The sequence below is a fragment of the Rhea americana genome, unplaced genomic scaffold (assembly GCF_003343005.1).
Source record: "Rhea americana isolate MKP2758 unplaced genomic scaffold, rheAme1 scaffold_42, whole genome shotgun sequence".
NCBI lineage: Eukaryota > Metazoa > Chordata > Aves > Rheiformes > Rheidae > Rhea > Rhea americana.
In genome coordinates, this window is record NW_028186557.1 from 5,941,249 (window position 1) to 5,965,743 (window position 24,495).

General features: G+C 44.3%; 1 protein-coding gene across 1 annotated transcript; it reads left to right on the forward strand.

Annotated features, from left to right (window-relative positions):
- The first annotated feature begins 149 nt into the window (after positions 1–149).
- Positions 150–21,431, forward strand: ERO1A (endoplasmic reticulum oxidoreductase 1 alpha). Its single transcript, XM_085315127.1, has 16 exons — positions 150–273; positions 6,208–6,327; positions 8,202–8,285; positions 10,330–10,368; positions 10,866–10,942; positions 11,034–11,107; positions 11,573–11,693; positions 12,461–12,498; positions 13,777–13,788; positions 14,366–14,392; positions 14,563–14,655; positions 17,067–17,313; positions 18,106–18,175; positions 18,531–18,617; positions 19,195–19,328; positions 20,987–21,431. Exons 1-16 carry the CDS (start codon positions 271–273, stop codon positions 21,042–21,044), a joined length of 1,284 nt encoding a protein of 427 aa, XP_085171253.1. The 5' UTR covers positions 150–270; the 3' UTR covers positions 21,045–21,431.
- The last annotated feature ends 3,064 nt before the right edge of the window (positions 21,432–24,495 follow it).

A 24,495-nucleotide genomic window follows, 5' to 3' on the forward strand; every position in this document is an offset into this window, starting at 1 on the left:
GCCGGGCGGCGGGGCAGCGGCGGCCCCGCGCCTCCCTGCTCCCTGGGCACACGCGGGTGCGGGCGAGCGAGGGGCGCGGGTGGCCCGGAGCGCTCAGCGCCGTGCCGTGCCGCCCTGGTAAGAAGGGAAGCTCTAGTAAAGCCCAGCCGTGCAGGGCTGAGCTCCTGGCGTGTGCATCAGACGTCGAGAGCGGAAAGAGAAAAGAAATGCAGTTGTGCGCTTGGCTTTACATCATTCCCGGCTTGATGGTTCCTGACACCTTAGTGTGAAATGGTAGATATGAGGATAAAGAATCAAAAAGTGTGCTTTTCAGTTCTCTGTAGGATTTTTGCTTGTGCATTTCCTGCAAACAGTGAAGATTGTTTCCTGTGTTTCGGAGTTTAAGTCGGAAGTGCAGTGTGAGATAAGCTCTAAACACGAAATGAAATGGTATTCTGTCATAGTGACAGGCTGGCAGGCTTTTTCCTTTCRGGTAGGAAGCACTGGCATTGCGTTTTGCTTGTTGTTGCTTCGTTGCAACACACTTCTTGTTTATAGAATAGCATATGCTTTGGCTCCGTTTTCGGTGTGAGTGTTCAGGTTCAAGATTTTATCTAGACTTTATTGCCTTTATGAGATTGTGTTATGTAGGGCAGCATCTCTCAGCTTTAGTATCCCCTTAACCTTTTAAAAATGCACCTGAGGCATATTTTTAAAACCTGCTGATCATCTTGTGCAGCATTGCCTTGGTGGTTTTTATTTACCGGTAGGTAAAACATAGGTTAAGCCTTAAGTGTTAAGTTTTACTACCTTTTGTTTACATGCTTGAGAAAGCCTGGATATAGTGGGGAGTTTCTTCCTGGGGACCATCTTTTACTGTCTTGTGGGCTGTCACATTAAGAAATCTTGACATARGGTAAAGGTAAGAGTTTTGACTTGTTCTTTAACTGGTGCTAAGACAGTTGGCAAGGACCACTTTTGAGAGAACTTACTCCAGTACTATTTCAGATGCTAAATTAACTAGGCTGTAATTCTAGAATGACTATTGCTCTCCTGTCTGTCGTGGGTTTTTCTACTATGAAGAGCAATACCTCAGCTGCTTTGCTTTGACTGCTACATTAGCCCTTCCTTTGCTTAGAGACTGTTGCTATCCAGTCCTGAAACTTTTAATAAAAGTGGCCATCTGTTACTAAAAGTACCTTACAGTTTCACATATTGCTTCTGCTTTCCAATCTGTCATTAGCACTGAATATCATTTTGGTATCAGAGTTCCCTGAAACTTTACAAGCAGCTTGATCACCACCCAGATATTCCAGTTTGCTAATGCGTTAATGCTTTAGTCAACCACGAATCCATTTGCTTTAGAGATTCCTAGTAAGTATTGCTCATTCATTGTTTACAGACACATGTAGCTGCATTAAGGTTATGCTGCAAATGCTTTGCGGGCTGGGATTTCACTCACGAGCTGAGAAGCTAGGTTTCCAATCTGGCAAAAGGTTGTTTTTCTTCAGAGGTTGTTTCTGTGGTCAGTACTCTGTCATTAAAGATGAGGCTGGCCACTGAGAGTTACCTTGTTCTTCTCTGAACAGACTTTCAGGCCACTCTGGCATTGTTGTTAAATTGGTGTTTAGCCACTATGAGCCTTCAAGGCAAGAATTTGTATCYAGCACCGTTCCCTATCTCTGCCGGCTGCCTTGGGAGGCAGCTACCAAGTGCCGAGCAGCTGCAGATTCTTCTTTGCAAACAGATGCTTGGGGTTGCCATCTGACAGTGCTTCATCCTCCRTGGTATAACCTCATCCTGAGGTTCCCTATGTGAGCTTTGCTTGCATGTGAGCTCCAAAAGCCCTCATCTCGGTCTTCTGGGTGAAAGATTGGGGAGGGGGGAAGCATCTGGGCCAACAGGTGCTGCCGTCTGAGCGGATGCTGGACATGAGACTGTCCTTTCCTGGCTGCCAGCTACTTGCTCTTCTRGATGTGCTGGCAAGTATGAGAGAGAGAGACCTGACTTGACTGAGTGCCACAAGCAGGAAGAGCCACAAATTACTTGTGCAGGATGACTGCAAGGAAGCAGAGGGTGGTTTCAGGAGAGGTGCCAGGGCAGTAGGGARAGGCATTGGCTTGCTTTTAGCCTGGGACTGGTGTGGTTTGTTCGGAGGAGCAGGCAGCTGCCAGGGAACTGGGTACAGGCTGAAGGAAACTCCTCTTTTCACCCACTGTAGTAGTCCCCTTGCCAGTGTCCCATTCCTGCTGCAAGTGGGAACTGCAGAAAAGAGTTTGCCTTCCTTCCAGCCCGGCTATGTGGCAGGTGGTGATATGTGGGTGAACCCACTGTGAGAGAAGAAAACTCCAAATCCACTGCCCAGGGGGTGTTTGCATGACAAGGAGGGAGGCAGAARGAGGTGAGGGGAGAAGAGCAGGAACAGCAGTGGCAGTAGTACAGGGGAAAACAGACTGACAGGAGACTGGAGGAAAAGGGAGACTCAAGGGTTATGTCGGGTCCACGTGCGGTGATGTTTCAATCCCTCAGTTATACACACACAGGGCAGATGTTAGTGTTAAGGGGTTGAGACCTGTTATTGTGGAGGGCCAGCCAAACGCCTTCCTCACTGCTTACTCAGCAGCCGGAGCCACTTATGTGCGTCTATCTCGGCTCCTTTGCATCCCTCCCCACTGGGCAAACCCAGCCCTGCCCGTTTGCCTCATGCCAGGCTCTCACACCCCTTCTGGGTGGAGTGAAATCCATTGCCACTGAGCTCGGTGATTCATGGGTGCCACCAAGCACATGGCGCGGGCTTGGGACAGAACTGATTCATGTTTCATCTTAAGAAGCAGTTTTGATTATTATGGACTGAAGATGGAGATAAATATTGGAAAGGGATGTTTTTCTTTGTCTCTTTCTTTGTTTTTCTTTCTTTTTTCTTTCTTAAGGCACCACCCGTTGTTGGGCATACGTTTGACATATGCTGAGGTTCAACTGCTCTGGCAGCAGGGGTTACAGCACAGGACAAGCGAGACTGGCTGCACGCAGGGCTGAAAGAAGCAGGTGCTGGGGCAGCAGGCAGTCACGTAATCGGGTGGGAACGCTGGGCTGACAGATGTGTACTGCCGAGTGGTCTGATACTGCCTTCTTCCCTGTGTCTTGAAGTGGGTCAGTGTTGCTTGGTGGTAGTTTCAATGGGGCTTTGCTCTCAGTTTCCAAGGAGACCTGGCCCTTGATACTGGTTTTATTACTCCTTTTACGTGTGGCCTTTGATAGGCTGGGCATACACAGGCTTTCAAGTGTTATCAGGCCTAGCTGTGTTTTCTTTTAGACTCTCACCGGCTGAGTGGCTTAAAGAGCTGAAAGGTAAGGAGACCAGTAAAGCCTTCTTGGCTGTATGTAGCCTAGAGAGTGGTCCCACTTCTGCTCAGTCTGAGTTGAACTCCTTTGAGGAGGAAGGATTTTGCCTGCTGACCTGAGCAGCACTGAAGTTTTCCCTAGCGCTCTCCCTTATGCTACCCCTGCCRGCATGTTCTTGGTGGCATCACAGCTCATCTCCCCACCAGCGCTCTTCTGAACGGAGCAGTGGATGTTTGGAGTTCTCTAAGGACAACTCCCATCTACTTCTGAACACTGTGGCAGCATTTCCAGCCCCTGATCCTGAATTATTTTTGGAATGACATTATGACAGATTGTTTCAGGCCTGAATTGATTGCCAGACCTAGTGAAGAAAGGCCAGGTACAAATGGTCCTTGCCCTCTGTTTCAGTTGAGGCCCTGTTGGATGCTTGGATGTTATCTCTTGCAGGAATGTGGTTTCCTTGGAGTGACAAGTTTGTCTAACATGGATATAGAGAACCGCTGAAGATTACCTACAGATTTTATTTTAGGCCCCTTTTAGGCCAGCTGAAATGTAACCCAATCTATACGCTGCCTTCCTCAAAGGATGCTTAGTCTCCAGGAAATAAAAAAAATGTGTTTTTTTAAATTTTGAAACAGCTTTGGGTTGGGYGAGTGGATTAGCAAGCTGCTTCTCTCTTTAAAGGGCTGATTCAGGCTAGTGGAAAGCTTAATTGCTATGCTGTTAATCTTTAKTTTCCTTACCTTGCAAAACATGGCAAAGTACAGTACATGTGTGAGGATGAGATGGTGGGCTTTGAAGTGAACACAAGAAATAGAAGTGAGCTTTCAAATCATAGTGGAGGAGAGCACTCCGGCCTGCTGTGATAGATCTCCCCTCCTGCTGCCCTTAGAGCAGGGAGGCTGAGCACAGAGTAGTATTGAGAGCCCTTTTGGAAAAAGATCTGTGGTGCTGGATGTTTTATCCAAACCATCTTTTCCTTCTTGTGTGGTGTGTACTGTGAGGGCAACTGCTTCACTTCTACCTTCCTTCGTGGAGGGAGGGCAGGGAGTTTCATAGCCTCGGTAGTTATTGCCCCAGTTGTGTTTAAGGTGACATGTGGCTCTTGATGAGTTATCCGAGGGCTTTCTGGAAATGCATCAAGCCAGGTTGTTCCTGTTTCACAAATGGTTCTTTTTCTTTTCTCTCTTTCTGTACATTATTATTATTTTGCCCTTAAGGTTGGAGTAGGACTTGTGGTTTGGAAYTGAGGAGGTTTGTTCTTGATGCTTGCAGGATTTTACTCCCTTTGCTGGGTCTGCCTGCTGAGCGGGCCTTTAGACAACCTTTGGACAGGTTGAGTGCTGTAGAAGTAAGAAAAGAAGGAGCCACTTAAAAACAGCCTGGCACCTTCTTAGATCCCCCAATCTGCCTTTTTGTTTCTGGCCTCCCTTAGGGAATTTTTATGCCRATAGTTAGCAGTGTATTTTGTTATGCTTCACTGGAACGGCCCGTGCTGATGTTTTCAGGCTTCTTCCAYGTGTCTCTACTTCCAGCTTGCTTTCTTGTGCACAGAAAGATGGCRGGGATTAGCCATGGGCCCCTAGAATAAGTGAAGTGTATGCTGGTTTTGTGCAGTCTCCTACCAGGATTTTGTAGGCTTTCTGGGACAGAAGTGGCAAGAAGGTTTCTTATCATAAACTGCAGCAAACGGCCTGTTCTTTGCTATATAAATCAGACGTGCCTATTTACAACAACTAGCTTGGTCTTTAACCCCTCAGCTTACCGGATGCTGGAAAATGGCAATGTGCCACACGTTGTATTGATTCATCAACAGCCAGGAAAATCCTGGCGAGTTGTTGAGAGTGAATGAGTAATACACTTGCTTTCTGGCTGGGGTGATTTCCCCAAGTTAAGTACTTGCGGGCAGCGAGGGGAAGCAAAACTACTACTGTGTTGGGCAACTTCCTCTTCTAGCCAGTAAGCTACGTGTGGGAAAGCCATAGCTGAGTTTGTTTTGCTTTTATTTATTTATTTATTTATTTATTTATTTTTCTTTTTCCCCTCCTCTTCTCTCCAGGGCTCGCAGACAGCTTGCTGAGTTGTTCAGAGTGATGCAAGAAATGCTGGCTTACTAAATCAGATTTAGAACAAACGTTTTCTTGCCAAGTGGCTCTCTGAGAGACTGTTGCAGTTGCTGTGGTTCCAATTAACTCAAACAAATGGCTGTGGTGCAGGTTAAAAACAAGGAGTTTGGGTTCTGTAATCTTTGGCGGCACTGTTATTGCTTTATTTGTCCCTTTAGCAAGCGCTAGCTCTTGCCGATATGCCATGCTGCCAGGAGTGACGTGCTGAAGAGGCTGATGTCGAACAAGAATCTGAGCAGGGACCGTGTACGACTTGTTTCTGTTATAGCAGACGATATCCAGTACCTTGCTGGGCTTGGTCCTGATACAATCACGCAGATCGAAGATGCTTGTATCAGGTGTGCAGGCACRGCAAAGGCTCTTTTGGTTTGTTTGTTGTTTTGTATGTATGTAACAGTCTAGCTGGAAGTGTCAGTCATCTCTTTAAAAAGATGGAAGTGTTCATGAGATGCTTGCTAATCTGACATAAGTAAATTTTAAAATATCAGTGTGTGTAGAGGAAAAGTATTCCAGAATAAAACTGCTTCTCCAAGTTTATACAGCAATGAAGACAGAACAGATCCTATCTACATGCATCCAAACACATTCTCTGCCAATCCAGCACATTTTGATTTAATGTTGTTTAATTCCAATTAAACTGAACTGGTTGACCCTCTGGTAAAAGGAAAGAAAATTCTGAATTGAAATATTTGATTGTTCACAGTGTTAAAAGATACTAGCTAACTTATTTGTGTTAACTTTCATATTTCTTATCCAACAGGTCACTGGTTATTTAGATGATTGCACCTGTGATGTAGAAACCATTGATGCCTTCAACAACTACAAGCTTTTTCCTAGACTGAATGAACTTCTGGAAAGTAACTATTTCAGATACTACAAGGTAATTTTTTCATATGAGAGTTGTGTTTGTTTTGTGTGTCATATTTTTTAAAACTCTCTAAAACTTACTACTGATCTTTTAAAACCAGATAATCCTAGTTTTTAGGAGTGTGGTCAGTAAGTCTGACTTTTCTGCTATCAAGAGAATCATAAAGTGATGCCATATGCTTATAAAATAGACTTCATATTTTTAAAGATATTTTCTTATGTGTTTTTTTTACCCTTAAGAACTCAAGCGGTAGGCCAATTAAATGCCCTTTTCACTGAATTAGGGCTCAAAAATGTTGATAGCTAGGATCAATATTGCATAATGAGGATGTCTGATAAATAAACTAGGCTTTTTCTGTTGAATGGAAGACACTGAGAACAAGCAGATAAATTAATTGGTGTTACTGCCAGACTGTCGTTCCCTTCAGTGAGATTGCTTGTACATGCCTCTGCATGGGTTTGGCTGGATGTGGTGGGGTTATGGAGCAGTGCTTTGCTTGCTGAATGCAGATACTTTTCAGGGACTCTTGCCTGGTTGAGTCTGCTGACAAGACAAGCGTTCACACTCCTGTAAGAACAGTTTTAAAAGTTCCCCACTTCACTGCCCTGCAAAGTAGAACAGATCCATACAAAATCACCAGGGTAGAACTGCCCCTTCCTGCTGCCCCACAAAACCTACAAAGCCTTGTTAATATTAGTTGCTCTAGAAAAACAATACTTGATACCAACTCACAGAAAAGCAAGACTAAGGTATGTTCAATATGCTTTACAAAGAGCTGTGCTGAGTGCAGATGAATGCTGTTGTACCCCAGCACCTTCAGTCATTACTTCGCAAATTTAGACAGCTCAGGATATTGTGGGGAATGGGACCTGTTTGCTTTGCAGTGTTTTCTTTATTATTTTTTTTCTCCTGTGTTTAGTTTGAGTGCTTCCTCTGAGTAGTGTTCACCTTGTACAGAGATCCAGTCAAAGGCTGTTCTGCAGACCTAGAGCCTTTAGCACTAGGCTAAATCTTATCATAGATAGACTTGTTAAAGAAGTTAATGTCCTTTCCCCTTCCAGTGTTGAGATTTGTAACAGAAGTATTAAGATTGGTCTGAATGAAGTATGTGTGGAAATGTCTGTGTGTAGAAGCACCAGAAGAAACAGAGCAAACATTAAAAGAACAGCCTGTAGTGGTAAAAAAAGGACCTGAGTGACAGCAATCAAACTGATAAACACCAAGGGATTTGTTGTTACCATCATGCCCAGAAGACTTGCACACCAAGTCCAGAAACCAGTTAACGTGACTGTAGAAGAACTGTGCTCTGGCTGCAGGAGGATGGCAGCAAGGTTACAGCATCTCAGATAGGCTTCTTGTTCCTCCAGATGGGAGGCAGGCAGGCTCCAATCATAAGATGCCCAAAATGAGAAAACTGAGACATTGGGTAGCAAACGTACCAAAGCTTCACAGAGGATGAAGTGAGCAATATTCTGGTGTCAAAGATCACCCACAGTACCTCGTACTAAAGGGTACAAAATGTGCCACCTGACTGACCAAAAAGGTTTGTCTTAGCCCAAAAATAGAGCCTCAAGATAGGATTAGGATTCAGTAGCCAATGTGGCTTGTCTTCTATGTCACCACAAATAGTCCTGGCCAGACCACAGGGCACGTGTCTAGTATAAGAGAATGAGTGAGAGTGACTAAAATCAGTTTTGTTAAAACATCACTTTCCTCTTCCACTTTCCCTTTCACTGCCTTCCTCAGTCTTTTGTTACGAATTTTGTCTGAGTTATGTAATGCTAAGTATTGTACCAAAACATTAAAGATATGTGCTGGCAGACTGTGCCTGGCAGTTGGTTTGGTTGTATAAAGAAATGTGTAATAGTATACTATGTTATTTGTAGGTAAACCTGAAGAAACCCTGTCCTTTTTGGAATGACAACAGTCACTGTGGAATAAGAGACTGTGCTGTAAAGCCTTGCCCATCTGTAAGTACAAAATCTATTTATTTACCTCTTTCCTGTATTCAGCTTTTGTGGACCAAGAGGGGGAAAAAAGGCAAATGATTTACGCTCCTGATTTTTGCAGCTTTACCCAAACTGTTGCTCTGATGAAGCTTTGTTAGGAGCAGTAGTATTGGGATCCGTAAGAAGAGCTGAAATATGAAATTCTTAGGGTTTAACGAAATATTAAGCTTTTAGTAGCTGACTCTCCATGAACTGCCAAAAACTTGTTCTGGTCCCTCTTTTAATTTGGACATCAATGAAACGATTTTTCAGGCAAATCCACTATTCTTACAAGAAGCACCTATTGTGTGAATTGCCTGGATACTCTGTTAGCTTGTGAGCAACATTGTGATTTGTTTTTTTGGCTGATGAATGCAGACTAGCCCTTGCAGATTTTCCAGCAGTCTCCATAGCATGAAGTGGCTTTTTCAGACTCCTCTGTTCTCCAGTACAAAAGCAGACACTCTTGTGTTTGCATCCTGGACAAAATACTAGAAATTGCATGCACTGAGCAAAAGAAAACATCTTGGCTGAAGGAGTCTACCTGAAAAAAGGGAGCGAGAGAAAGTGAGTGAATTAGAAGTTGGCTGCTGGGTTGACAGACCTAGCGAGAATGCCACCCAGCCTGGCTTTCTGRGCTGGTTACCAGCAACTGACTATCTTGCTCTAAAGAGGCTTGAGAGTGCAGTTTGTGTGTTCGTCGTGCMCAGGAGTGTACCATCCTAACAGATACTAGGAAAGGATAGTAGCACTCTGGATGGAAGAGGCTTCTTGATCCTGTTTTCCACACATTTTCAATGTCACTATAGTTTATTTTCATGCATAATTTCAAGTATGATGCTTGGAAGCAGATGTTTATTCCCCACAACCCGATAATGCTTTGATAACCTGATGCTGTGTAGCTGTTTGGTTCAAAAAAATACGTAAGCTGATATGACATCTTGAAACAAGCTGGCACAGGTGGATGAAAAMCCATCATTTGTTATATAAATTCTGATATGTTAAATTCATTTGTATTCCTTCCCCTCCCCTACCAAATTACCCTACTCCTCAAACAATTCTTTTGTTTCGCTAGTCTCCAGAAGATGCCTACCATGGGCTAGAAAAGAATGATGGCTTTTAGTTTTSTTTTCTGATTAAAATAACACCAAGTTCTAAGTTCCGTTTAAACACGTTTTTCATTTTAAATGTTTTTGATAATGATGATGACTTGGGGTAATATTACAGTTATATTAACATTAGCCAGAAGATGTTCTTCATTTAAATGTGCATTGCTGCTGAAGTTTTAAAGGGAGTCCAGTTACTGACCGTGCCACTGCTGTTTTTAATTATTTTGCTTTGGGTCTATTTCATTCTGAAAGCAATAAAAATAACACTTGTTCATTGGGGGTTCCTCCCCTCCAGTTGCAAATACTACCATTGTGGATGAATTTTGCCTCCCAGCATTCSTGCAGTGTAGAACCAGTTTTATTGCCTTCTCATTGATGGAAGACATGGAAGTTGAAAAGAACTTAGGGCCTGATTGCCTTATGCTGTATGTAGCTGGGAAGTCTGAAATACGGGATGAAATGGCAAAAGAGAAACTTTTGAATGACTTGTATTGGGGCTGGGAGYTGCAATATCTGAAAAGAGGCACCTGGGCTCGTGCCAGGAAGGCCTGCATCACCTGGAGACAGGATGCCAGACATGAGCGGATGGGAGGAATCTCCAGCTCCTCCAAAGTTTATATTAGCTTCCCTAGCCTTGTGCTTGAGTAAGCAAAACATAACCTGACGTAGCACCCATGAAAGGCTGCGGACCTKTTGAGAAGAGTCTTGTGAAACATCAGAATAAAGCACTGACAATATTGCTTAACATTAATTTGTGGAGGAGCCAGAAATCAAACATCTTATAAGTTGCAGCTGAATGCTTTGAATGCTTTCTAACTTTTAGAGACTGTGATAAACTTCTCATTTTTTAAGAGATTAGACTTAAAAGCTGCGTCAGTCAGCCTCACAGGTAGCATATATTCAATTTTGTCTTTCAGAATGAAGTCCCTGATGGAATTAGATCTGGAAGTTATAAGGTGAGTACAAAATGACACTAGTTATAGGACTAGTTTTGTGTCATTCCAGCCTTTTTATTTTTTTTTTATTTATTTTTTTTTTTATCAAAAAGCCTTCTTAATCAGGTGGCAGTAATGGTTAGGATGTACTTCCTGGCTAAACTTTTACCTTCTTCAAGTGTCTGGCATACTATAGAGCCTTAAAGTGATGACCCTGAAGTCAGATCCTCCCCTCTGCTAATGTAGGTCAGTTTGGGAGACTTTTCCAAGAGCAAATGACTTGCTAAGGCACAAAATGCTCCTCTGACGTTGTTGGAGGCTGTTGCAAGTCCCTGCAACAATCACCACAATTGCATAAGCCTCTGAATATCTGCAGACATCCTGTGGAAATACAGGATGGGATGAATCATAAAAATGTTTTTGGTGCTTAGACTGTTTAGTGTGCTAAAGGCAGAATTCTAACAGTGGTAAAACTGCTTTTTAATCCTCCCTCCCCACCCCCTTGCTTTTCAACCCAGTATTCAGAAGAAGCCAATAACYTTGCTGAAGAATGTGAAGAAGCTGAGAGACTTGGAGCAGTTGACGGGTCTTTGAGGTTTGACTTCTTTTTCCACAATCCTTGTTTGTCTCGAAGGAAATCTAATATCAGTGTCCTTTCCAACAGCCTTTTTCTTTTCCCTTTGCAGTGAGGAAACCCGGGAGGCTGTGCTTCGGTGGACGCAGCATGATGACTCTTCAGAAAGCTTCTGCGAAGCTGATGGTATAGGGACCTGTTCGATGTGACAAGTTTTGTAGTGTGATTTAAGCTCTTTAAATTCTCTGCGGAACTTCTAGGCCAATGTATAACTCTAGCAAGCCTGCAGTATATATGGCATTGCTACTCTTTCTTTCTGTGTTTTAAAAATAACGTGAGGTAAAAATTCCTGACAAAGCTTCATTGGTGGTCAAGGTCTTGCAGTATTTAGCAAGTTAGCAACTTGGAGCATGTTTGGAGTTAGCTTTGCCACTGGCGGCCTTGCCCTCTGATAGCACTGAAAGGCAGCGAGCTGTGTCCTGCTGTAATGGGTTGGTGTGCAGGAAATATTGGGTATGGGCCTTTTGGGTGAGGGACAGGCTGGTCTCTTTACAAGGCTGTTCAGTGTGTGCAGAAGCGGCGGGATCAGCATCGGAGGGTATCATTTTCCATCAGAAGCTTTTGTCACTGACCCAGCACTCTGCTCTACAGATATCCATTCTCCTGATGCAGAGTATGTGGACTTACTGCTGAATCCTGAGCGCTACACTGGCTACAAAGGACCAGATGCCTGGAAGATCTGGAATAGTATTTACGAAGAAAATTGTTTCAAGTAGGTGCTTTGGGAGCCAGGTTCCACCAGCCATCAGTTGCTGCAGGTGCTGATTTTGCAGAGGGACTGCATGTGTTTTAATTGCTCCGTTAGTCCCCATCCTCTGCTCCTTGCTGCAGTGCTCATTCAGTGTGGGCTGTTGGAGCAGGGGACAAGCTGCATGGCTGCCCTGTGGCTGGGGGCTGAGCCCTCCTTGCTGTTCCTTGTTTCACAGTCTGCCCTGGTGCAGGCTCCCGATTCAAGCCCTGTAGTGTGGCCTGGCAGCAAGCGCGCATCCGTTGTGTGATGTGAGCCCGGTCGCGTAGCCCTGGCCTCCCTGGCCAGTGCACCCTGGTGACTCAGGTGAATCGAACTCCTTGGTCTCTAAGCCGGTTCAGACTCTGCTTTGGGATTCTCCTGGCTTTACTGCACAGTACTGGTGGGAAGTTGATCTGTAGCTGTARTCTTGCCTGCCGTGATCTCTTCAGTGGTTTTCCCCACTCACAGCAGTGCATCTCCAGCATCAAGCCTGTGGCATGATATCTGCTAGCACTTGTTTTCCTGATTACAGAGAAAACTCTGTAGCTTTTTCTTTTAAGAGATTTGCATTTCTTTCTACCCTTTTCCTGGCTGAGCAAAGTTAAAGTGCAGGAGTTCTTCTTAGATCTCCTTAAGCAATGTAACTGCTGGGAAGTGGATTTCTGAACAGCAATGAAACAATCATTTATATTACTTATGTAAATCTTTTCTTTTTCTTTCTTTCTTTCTTTTTTTTTCCTCGCTCTTAGGCCCCAGACTGTAAAAAGACCTTTGGCATCTGATAGAGGTGAGTCATTTATTCATCTTGCTAAATTATTTGGTAGTGTGCTGATTTGAGCTCCAGGAACAGTACATGCTATCTGAGCTGCTTCTCCTACTTTATGAGAAATATGTCTTAGTTCTTGATCGAGTCTAAAGCTTTATGGATAATATAAAGGGCACCTGGAAGGATGTCTTTCTGGTGTTTATCATATAGAAAGGGAGTCTGATTTGCTACTTGTAGAAGAAATGGAAATTTTGATGGGGCTGGGAGTAGGACTGAGCCTTGAACTCTTCCCAGATACCTGATTTCTGGACTCAGCAATGTCAAAGGCATCCATGAAGGTCTGAAATAAGACCCTGCCTGGGATCCTCTGTGGAAACCACCTAGTAAGAGGAACCCTGTGCTAGTAGTAGCTAAGACCAAGCGGAGCAAATGAAAGTAGGGAAGGGATTTGAAAGCCCAAGGCTGTTAACAGCACCCACATCTCCTGACGCCCCTTCCTGCCCAGAGATCTAGAGCATGCTGCCTTGCTCCTCCTTTGTTTGACCTGAACCCTTTGGCCATGTTATTTAAGCTCAAGAGAAGCTTATTCAAAAGCAACTATCTGAAGACCAATCTAGCAGTGCCTTCTGGGGTTATCCCTGAATTTTTCCTAGGTTGTGTAGGTGCTTTGCTGCATTCTTTGACCAACCCTTGTGCAAAGGAGCAGCTATGTTGAAAGGAGTATACAATGCAATTAAAGTATCAGTGCTTCATTTGACTTCTGTTGTTTGGTCCAAGATACGAAAGAAATAACATAGGTTCCATGAGAGGAGAGGGAAAGACTGCTGTTTTGCAGATGAGGAAGCAGGAGGACATAGAAATAGATGGTCTGACCTAATACCTGTCAGAGTTGCTGCTAGTGACTATATATGGTGCAGGAGGTAGGGATGGAGTCTTTGAGTAACTTGCTGGAGGTCATACAGGAGATCTGCAGCAGAGATGTAGGCAGTTACATTCTCTGTTCTACAGTCTGTGCTTCAGCTGTTACTTCCTTCACAGCTATTGATCCATTCTGTGCTGGTCAGGTTATTCAGGAATGTTGCTCATCTGATATCTTCACTGCCTGCTCTTTGAGATGCTATTTTGTGTGTTTACAATATTTCTAAACTTCCCTTGAACAAGGAGAGGCTTGTTCTCTTGTCAGAGCAGATTAACAGAGCAGTCTTAATGCTGGTGCTTCAGAGTATTTTTGGTCATGTGTAATTTTTATCTTTTCTTTTCTCCCTCTCCTGCTCCCCCTTCCTGTGCTTTTCTCATCAGCAGATGATGGAGGTGAGTTGCACTCTGTTTGTTGTTTTTACTGATAACAGAAACAAATGCAGAGTCTTTATCGTTTTATGTCGTGAGCTGTAGCATTAGTGTAATACCTCTGGTTAGCAAAATCATTGTGCAGGCAAAATCAGGAGTAGTCTTGAAACTCTGCAGCGTTCAGGGGCTTCTGGAGAGATCTCTCTGAGTTCCCTGTTGCTGAGGCCAGCCCATCCTGGTGTGGGTGCTTTAAAAATGCACCTGCAGTTTTTTGGAGCACAAGTCTCATTTGAAAATCAAATCACTGACATGTCCCAAGTCTTCAGGAACAGGACTTACCATTATGTTTCTCTGCGCCTGTTAGTGCTGATTCTGGGGTAGCAGAAAAGCATGTTTTGGGGGAGATCTGGCTGTTAAATGTGGAGCTTTCCAAAGAATTGCAGTCCCAATGGCCTCCGGCATCTGGTAAGAGATGAGTGCCTAACTGCCCCTCTTTGAAAGGTGTGGCCAGAGAAATAGCCTAAAACATGACATGATATGTTAAAGCTCTCTTGCTAGCACAAGCTATTTCACTCATGTGTCATTTTTCTTTTGTTTCCAGGGCATACTTTTTACAACTGGCTGAAAGGTAATTCGTTTTCTAAACTTGGTTGCTCCTTTCGGGATGAATGCAAAATGGCCAGGGTGTGGGTGGGAATTATTTTCACATTCAAATGAAATTAGATTTCTGTTTGACAGRCAGGAGAGGAAAATTCAGTATGTTCTTTCAATATCTTAAAATGCCCATTTCTTTTTCAGGTGTCTGCATAGAGAAACGAGCTTTCTACAGACTTATTTCTGGTCTCCATGCAAGCATTAACATTCATTTGAGTGCTAGGTACCTTTTACAAGGTAAGTGCCACTTTCTGTGTTGACTCTCTGATGTCAGCTGTATGTTGACACTGGAGTTTAACTTCTATGACTCAGCCCATTCCAGCAGGGCTTGGGCCTGCTTCTGTGCTCTTCCCTCCCTCAGCACACAGGTAGCCACTAGCTGTGTAACGGAATCAGGAATGCAGTTACCACATGACTTTAGATCTGAAAATGGCTGGGCCGTGCTCCTTACCTAGACCTCTACCTTGTATTTCTTTTAGTCTTCCTGCAAACTTACTTTGAAGTGGGTTTCCACATGCCTATCAAGGCTGCSTCTTGCTAGTCTGTGTCTGACAGTTTAGCAATAATCTCCCTTAGACTGTGAGATGCTTGGCTGGGATTTCTAAGATCCTTTAGTAGTTTCCGTATGTGACTTTTGTTTCTTTTAGATAACTTTGTCCACARTTAGCTCTCTGAAGTATTGTGCAGTTCTAAACGGTACCTGTGGACCAAGCCTACCAGCTTTATTCTGTTAAAGCTTACAGAAATCAAGTATAGGAGATTTAAATTTGAGATAACTGTAGGAATTTGGATAAGTAATTTAAATTTAACTAAGTAACTATATTTAAGTCTCTACAGACCCAAAGGCCTCACTTTGATGTAAGTTAGACTATGTTAGACCCGATAAGAGATGAGTTGGGACTGCAAAAATAAGATTTTGAAACAAGCTTAGCTACAGATAGACAAGCAAAGATATTTATTTTGCTTATGTAGAATGAGATTATTTCTGTTGGTGAAAGGCTACAGAAAAACATCACAATTTGCTCTGAGAAGTGTTCCTACTCTGTCCACGCAGAGATTCCCGTCTATGGATGCCATGATAGAGAGCTGAACTTCTGAAACTGAAGGATAGGAAAAAGTCCTTCTCTGCTAGGCTGGTCATCTACTGGCAATTTAGAAGTTAAGATCTTCTAAAGCTTCTTGCATTTTTTGTTTTAATCCATCAGGTTGATATGACTCTATTATAACTTAATTTCACTACATACTTTACAAAATGTTAACGAGACAAATGAACAAATAGAAACATTCTGTGCTGTGAARGCCTCTTGCATTTAGGGAAGGCTTCTTGAAACCTCTTGGTTCCTAGCTGGTGCCTGTGGGTGAATGGACTGTTGGGTTTCTGCCCATCTCCTGGGGTGGTGGCACGGTTGTGCTCCCAGGGTTTGTCACTGACCCAGCTGCAGTCTGAGCAAAGATGCCAGCCTGCACTGAAGCCTGGCTACCTGTGCACTCTGTTCCCCTCGGAGGGTGGCAGGTCCCAGTGAGGACAGGCCTGAGATTTTTGACACAGTGAAACATTAGTGGGGTTTGCCAGAGCTTGTCTGGCAGAGCCTTTGTTTGAGGTAACTCTTTAAGATTTTTCTTAAATGGTTTAGTTATCTGTAARCAACTCTGAAAAAAGGGATGAATATGGGCCGAACTTCTGGTATTTCACTCTGTTCTCTAAGTTACAATCTTGTCACACTACTCCCTCTGTATGCAGTGGAGAGGGTTGGTAGAGAGAGTTTCTGGGTTTTCCTGTGTCCCAGTGAAGTGGGATGGCCCAAAGCTCTCATGTCTCTCTATCTCATCCTGCATATATCCCCCAGCTGCAAGACAGCAGTTACCCCCTTCAGGGTGAGAGTGTGGCATGTGAGCAGAGCTGCCCAGGCAGCCCCTGGCAGAGCTGCTGTTGGACTGATGCTGGGCAGTGCCGTGTGGAGGTGCAAGCAGTAAATCTCTGTGTTAGAATCATGCTCCACTCAAGCACATCAGCATTTCACTGCACTGGCCTTGGGGCTAGGTCGGATCTCTACCTGGCAGTGTACAGCATATGCCCTCCTGGTTTAGACTGTAAACAGTCTTGCTTGAATCCCTTCCTAAATCTTCTCGGAGCTCAACAGCAGAAATAYAGGCCAATCTCCTCTGATTCTTGGCTGTTTTTTTTTCTGCTGCACTACCACACTACAAGAAATTTTTCTGATGTTCTCATATTCGTTAGGGCATCCCCTAGCCTCTGATTTGCATGTTAGCTCCTGGTGCAATGTAATCAGGAGGCCTGTGCTGTCTGCCTTTGCAGACACTYGGACCAAAACAGTGAGACCTCTTGTGATTTCTGCAGCATGTCAGTGGCTGGCTCTCAAGGGCAGGAATGAAGCAACAGAGGGCCCTGGGGCCTTTGCAGCCTGTCCAGTATATCCCTGCTGTCCTTTTAACTTGCAGACAAATACTGAACTAGCACCAGTTTACATAAAACTGCTCTCAGTTTAACTGATGGAAAACTCTTGAACTGACTTAATTCTGTTTAAAATGGGCAATAGAGTTACATTTCATCATTTAGTTTGGGACAATGGAATGAGATTAACTAGAACTGCAACCATTTACCTTATTTCTGGTTTTTGCTCTCTCAGATACGTGGTCAGAGAAGAAATGGGGCCCCAATGTTACAGAGTTCCAGCAGAGGTTCGATGAAGTTCTCACCAGAGGGGAAGGTCCCAGGAGACTCAAGAACCTGTACTTCCTCTACCTGATAGAGCTGCGGGCCCTGTCCAAAGCGTTGCCATTCTTTGAGCGCCCAGATTTCCAGCTGTACACAGGAAATAAAATCCACGATGCAGAAATCAAAAACCTGTTGCTGGAAACCCTCCATCTGGCCAAGTAAATACATTCAATACCTGGGTAGAATGGCTCTTTCAACCTTGGTGTCTCTGAGCACACTTAACSTTTCACTCAAAGTGCCTAGAAAGGCAGGTTCTGGGTTCTTTCTTGCAGTGGGATAGCATGATTTGTGCAGTAGAGTAATGCTGTTGAGAGTACATTGGTATCTGAATTCAAATTGTAAAACAGGGTAATTAAGCCCACAGTTTAATGGCTTAGATTGCCTTTTTGATTAGTAAAATTAAATTTAATAACTACCTACATGCCCTGAAATTGGCCAGCTGTTTGACTCACCCATGAAATGGCAGTCCTGGCTTCGTATTTTTGTCTAGAATAAATCCTAAATGTTTTGCTAACAGAGATTTGGGCTATTAGACAGAATTTGGAGTGAGAGAATGCAAGATAGCAAACCAGATGTAAATGGCAGTCTCCTAAAGGAATCGGTGTTTAAATGTATCTTGTCACTTTCCCRTGCCTTCAGTGCTTATGTCTGTTAGAAAACAGATTACAGCTGCTTAGAAACCATAGAGCAGTAACTGAAAATCTCTCCAGGGTGAGATATAAGCTAAAATTGAAAGCCCTTAAGAGATTTAAGAAACAGAGCTTACACTTAAAAAAAACAAACAAACAAACAAACAACAAAAAAAAAACATTTGGTGGTGTTACTTGTCTAATACCTATTGATTTCATCTGCATGCCTAACCGGATACTTTGGTGAATCTGCACTTAAGCCATATGATCTGTAGAAAGAAAAAAACTCTTAATTTTTTTTTCCTCCCAATTCCATTTCAGGTCTTTCCCTCTGCATTTTGATGAAAACTCATTTTTTGCAGGGAATAAAAAAGAAGCTGCTAAACTAAAGGTAATTGTCCACCCCTTCTCTTTGGGGCACTTGTTACTGAAAAAATATTCAAGCTTGTGTCTGGGATAATACTAGATCTGACAGGGACCTCAGTAARCTCAAGGTACACCAATTCATTTTGCTCTCTGAATGGATTGGATATTGGTGAGAAGCTACAGATCTTAGGATGCACCCGAAGGAGGGTGGTGAATTACTGCTGAGGACTCCACTTCAGGGAGCATTATACTAACTCAGTCTGACTGAATTTAGCCTAAGGTCTAGCATTAATGCATTATTGGATTTGTTTAGATTAATGCATGGAAGAAGTCCTAATTAGTGTTTAACAATGATCAACTTTAAATATCTTTTCCCCTAGGAGGAATTTAGGCTACATTTTAAGAATATTTCTAAAATAATGGATTGCGTCGGCTGCTTCAAATGTCGCCTCTGGGGGAAGTTGCAGGTAAGATTGGTGCACATCTGGAGACATCTCATCTGATGGGACTCTGGTGTGCAGCTGCAGCTCCTAGATACTAATCAGCTCCTACATACAGATCAGAGCAGCTTCAGGTTTTACTGAGGTCCAGTCAGCAGGAAGCAGTGTGCTGATTCCAGCTTGCTGGGCCTGACTGGAGCTGCACGTTGCCTTTACAGCTGAGAACTGGGCTAAGTCACTGCAGCTGCTCCCTGAGAGTGCAGGAGAATGGAGGGGGTGAAGAACCTCTGACTAGCAAAGCAGAGGGTCCTATGCAACTGCAGATTTGCTGAGATCTGCACTGAATTTGCAAGTGGTCCAAATTTAGGCAGGAATTTTCTCTTGGATAGTTCTGCTACCAAAATTAATGCTAAGCAAATAAAATGTCCTGGCTCTGTGTTACCTCCTTCTCTGAACTATGGACTAAGTGAAATCCAAGTCTTGCTCTGTTAAGATGATGTCAACAGGAATCCTTGCAAAGAAGATGAAGGGAAGTAAAGTCAAATTTGTGAGACAGACTCTGCATGTCTCCCCTCTATTAAATGGCCTTATTTGTTATTCACAGACCCAGGGCTTGGGTACAGCACTGAAGGTTCTATTTTCTGAAAACCTGATAGAGAAGATGCCTGAAAGTGGCCCTTCCTATGGATTCCAGCTGACAAGACAAGAAATTGTTGCTTTATTTAATGCTTTTGGAAGGTTAGTTTGAGACTTCTTATTTTCATTTTCTGTATCTTTATATATGCTGTTGTCTTGCACCCCATTTAAGCTTAAGCAGCTCAGTTTTGATAAGCAATGTTGCTATTAACTCCTGCTCTGATTATGCTTTCTCATAAAGAAGCTCCCAGATGTCAAGTGGTTTTAAGACTGGGTGCAATAGTTGGAAAATTTAAAACAACTTTTTTATCATYCTTATTTCTATGCAGACTTCAAGTAAGCATTCATATATCCTGGGAGCACATTGTTCCCAAACAAAGGTTGCTCCTCTTACCCATTCCTTGCTCAGTTTAAATCTCCCCTTCAAGCTTATAATTTTCATCAGTTTGTTTTCAGATCCACATTTGCCATAGCTGTATTTAACAGGAATCTATTAGTCCAACCCTTCTAGAGAGCCGGATGGGGAGTCTTGGCAGAAACGGAGGGAAGGGGGGCTTTTAGGAGAGTGAGGATTGCAAGATGGTTTGGTTATGCATTAACAATTAGTGGTGTTGATGGACCTGGAGTTTCCTGTGAATAATTCTTCAAATGAGGTTGCTGCCAGTAATGAAGTTCTGTGGGTCCTGCTTATGTCTCATTTCAGACTTATTGAATTCTCTCTTCTGCAGTGTGAGCCCCTATCTTTATGTGCATCAGTCAGATTTAGAAATCCCAGAAATACCCATACCCTAGCATGTTTTGTTGTTGTTTTGGGGTTCCCCCCGCCCCCCAGCTACCCTCCTGAGCACAGCTGCTGTGTTCCCTGCAGAAAGCATTCCAGCTCCTTTGGTCTGCCTTTACTTATGCCGTGTTGACACAGCCTTTGGAAACAGCACGCAGACCTTACAGCCCCTTTGAAAACCTGCTTTCAGAGGAAGCTGAGGGCTGAGAGAGGCAAAGAGTCTCTTTCTCCCTCACTTGCCCACTGCCCAGCTGAACCTTTACCGTGGAAGTCTTCCTCTGTGTGAAACGGCTGTAGCATAGAGCTGGGGCCAGGCAGCTTTTCTGTCAACAATTAGAGCTCTGATTCCAGCTTTTCTACCCACCTCAGATGGATTAGAAGAGCTTTTTAAAAACAGACTTCCATCTTTGTCCATTCAGAAGTGATTTTGATTATTCAAAACTCTCTTAAAATAAGGAGCTCACCAGGCTGGGAAGGGCAGACTTCGAGGTCCTTTAAAGAGGAGGAAGTCATGGGCCTTATCCTAGGAATCTGATCTGGCATCTTCACAGATGCTGATGCTCCAGGGGCAAAATACATTCAGCAAGAAAATGAGGCAGGTGACTCAAAAATCATTCAAAAGAAACAAGCTGATATGCAAGGAGTCTCAGCAACCTGCCTGGACAGCTGGTAATATTATGGTCTGTTTCTTGTCCTCTAGTTAATGGGTATGTCTGATCACTGCTAAGCTCCCTGTAACATCTTAATCCACTGTGTTTCTCAGAACACAGAAGCTTGTGTTTGTTTGCTTTAAAAAGAGTCTGCAAAATTTGTTTCTGGTTACAGCTAAGCTCTTAAATAATTTACCTGACTTTAAGTTCTCTCCTTCCAAGAGCCAATTAAAACTTTACTTGATAGCAGTCCATTTCTTTGGATTTTTTAAATAAGGTGTGATACATGTGTTGCTGTAATGTTTTCCTTTTCTCTCTCTTGCACACAGGATATCAACAAGCGTTAAGGAATTGGAAAACTTCAAGAACATCTTACGAAATATGTAGTGAATTTATTTAAGAGAAAGACTTAAAGTTTTACCGTTCAGCTGTCCTGGGTTCTGTAAAAACAGGCAAACACCGTGGTTTTATCACACTCCAAAAGACAAGGTGAAGACCACTGCTGGACCTTCTGATCCCAACCAATTGTCTATAATCTGCTGATGCCAAATACTTTGTACAAAAAAAAAGTTATTTTTTTTACAAAGTGCAGGGACTACATGTAAAGTTTATTTTATATAGTGGAAGATAATTTTGGGTAACTTCTTTAAATATTGCTATGCTATGTCAATGGATGAGATTGATCTCTGCCTTCAGAAGCTGGAGCTAGAGCTAAAAATGTGATACTGAACAAACTTGAGGATGAAAAATACAGCTGTGTGTTAGGGCACATGCTTTTTCCTTGTCTGCTCTGTGATTCCAGCCCTCATTTACAGTGTCTCTACAGTGACTTTCTATGGGGCAAGAACAGAATGCCCAATGTAACTGCAAGGGCTGTTTGCTACGGTGTGATTGCAGAAGCCACTTGTGCTTCAGGGCTGCTTCAGGACAAAAGTGCCGTGCTCTCACTGGTGAAACTTTCTCAGGGCAACAGGGCTGTTCCTGATTTTCTTTGCTAGGTTTATCCTGCTACGTGGAAGGCTTGTATACACTTCAGTGATTGCACCTCAGCTGCAAGGCTGCTGCATCCCTCATTGGGGACTGAATGGTTTCAGACAGCAGGAAAGCGGTAGAAGACTGGTGTCTGCCCTGACCCTGCTGAACCCTAGCCCCGAAGTTTGTTATTAGTGTGCATTGACTCATGCCTGGAGTTGAAATTTTCTCTGGGTTACCACTAGGCTGATGGAGTTCCCCTGTTCCCCAGAATAACCATTGTCTTAGAGCACCATGAGTCAACACAACAGGTCTGATCTGCTGGTTTGCATCCCATGCTGTTCTGCACGTTCCTCAGCTGAGCTGACAGTTCAGGCTAGTGCTGGTGGGAGAGCAAGGAACGTTATTCGTTGTTAAAGGCAACTGAAGAGGAACCATAGAGCAGCGCTCTGAGGTTAGCCTAGTGCCTTTTGTCTTAGGTAAAATGCTGTAGGAACAACAAACCTTGCCCCTCTGCTGCCTGGTGGGGAGTAGTCAGGACACCTGGGTTCTAGTAACATTTGCTGTACTGTACAAAACAGCCAGGAGGTTACTTTGCACACCACAGCTAACCCTTAAGCAGTTCTAGCAGGGCAAATATGCATCGTGTGTTGTGCTCTTGTAAGAGCAGTCACTAGGCTCTGTTGTTAAACTCTGCCTTTCCACAGGGCAGGAGAAGAGTGCTTAGGTGAGGGAGTAGTGGTGGGCAGTGCCTGGTGCTGTGAAGGGAGGCTGAGCAGCAGGGCAGCTATGTCGTGCCTGCCRGGCATTTGGCCTCTTCTCTGGCAGGGGGCAGAGGCTAAAGCCACTTTTTTTGAACTTAATTCCTTTCTTTTGCTGCATTGCTTAGAGTTGTGACAGCAGAGGAGTGAGGGGAAGGGATGGAAGTGGTAGTTAGCTTCTGAAGGGAAGGAGCAGCAGTATAAGCTCTGAAGGAAGGGTAGCGGTACCTGTGGTAAAGAGGGCAGAAGAGCACARTAATAACTAGCTGATGGCTGTGCTTTTCCTGATGGAAGATGAGTTCTTTTAAGGGAATGAGAAGGTGGGTACACAGTGAAGCAAGGCAGATGCAGAGCAAGCAAAGCCATCTCTTCCCTAGTTTGCTATAGGAAACCTGAAATGCAAGAAAATATTTTTTTTTCTCTCTGCTTCTCTCTAATATATGAAGAMACCCACCTCCATCCCCTTATTTAGGGCAAGTGGAGCCAGAAGTTGGCCTCATCTCAGCCATCCTCATCTGACTACTAAGGGGGTAGCAGATGCCTTCCTGACCTGAATTATGGCCTCTCCCACGCAGCAAGTGCTGGGACCCTTTGGCTTTCCTGCCCCCTCCTCAGCCTGTTAGACCCAGTTTGCCCTCTTTTGGGATCTGCTTGTCCCATGCTGGTATCCAGTCAGGGCTAAAAAGGGAAAGGACGTACCCGACGCGTGGCTGCTGCTCCTCAGAGGCAGCTCAAAGCTGCTCAGTGGCTCAAGCGAAGTTGAATTTTGCCGCTCCAAGGACAAGAAGCTAGGGAAGTAGGACAGAAAGCTGCTGTGACAAGAGGCCCCATCCCTTCCCTCCCCATGCCAGACACAGCCTCCTTCCCCCCCACCTGCAGCAGCAGCAGCTGTCATCTAGCTCTGGCAAAGTAAAGGGTGAGACATCCTGGTCCTGCTGCCAGTTTGGTGCTGTAGGCCTGCAGCCAGCCCTGATTACACCATTGGCCTTCACAACAGGGGCAAAGGACGAGATCACACATGCTCAGTGCTGTCAGAGAGCACAACAACCGCAGGCCAGCCCTGTGCAGCAAGAGAGYGTGGCAGCCCCATTGACAATGCTGTTTTTCACTCCAAAGCCTCCAAAATGCAGCGTGGAGGCAGCTACTGCTGTACCTAAAGACAAAACACRTGCTCCAGCTAAGCCAGTTCTGTTTGCAGCCAGCTCAAGGCCACACTGATAAACCTGTGCCAGTACTGCAAGGAAACACAGAGTTACTTGAGCTGTGGATGTCACCTCCTGCACAACTCAGGAACACAAAGGGTGCCGAATGGATGTCRGTTAAAAAACAGAGCTTGAGAAAGGGACTATAGTGAGAGCCCAAGGGAAAAACACCAACAGAGTTCACACGATGTGGCACAGAGGCAGAGATCCTATTTCACGTTGTGCTGGGATGGGAACCCAAAACAGCCCAAACTGAGACATAGCTGTGTACATGCCCTGTGAGCTGGATGTGTGGAAGCAAGAGAAATCAGCAAAGAAGAGAGGGGACCGCATGAGCTGGGCACAGAGGGAGCACCACCTCCCTGGGGGCCACAGAGCCAGAAAAACAGCAGAACATAAAGCACACAGTGTGCAGGCAGACAGAAGGAAAGCTGTTCTGCCCTCTCTGCCCTTCAGCCAAGCCCCAGAAAACCACAGCTGTAAAGGGGAGCTGCAGGCTACCACTGCAAAAACCCCTCTCTGAGCTTTCTGCAGCAGGAGCCACCCGAACAGATCTAAGCCCAGAAAGATATCTGCAAGGATGCTGCAGTCCCACTAGCACCAGCCACAGCATTTAGGTTCATGGCAGCCAGTTGCTGGCTAGGAACAAGCTCAACCAGGTCCCAGTCAGCTCTCAGAGCCTGTCAAGAAGCAGTTTTAATGAGTTACCAGGCATGTCTCTGCAGAGCAGTCAGACTGTCCAGGTATCCTGTGCTGGCATAGCAAATTAAGCCTCTGGCCAGGGACAAGGAAGAGGGACTGCAGTACTGAGTCTGGAGCTGGCAGGGCTGAGTCACACTGAGAGCAAAACTCAGACAGGCCTCCAAAAGTAGCACAGAAACTTTTTTTTTTTTTTTTTTTTTT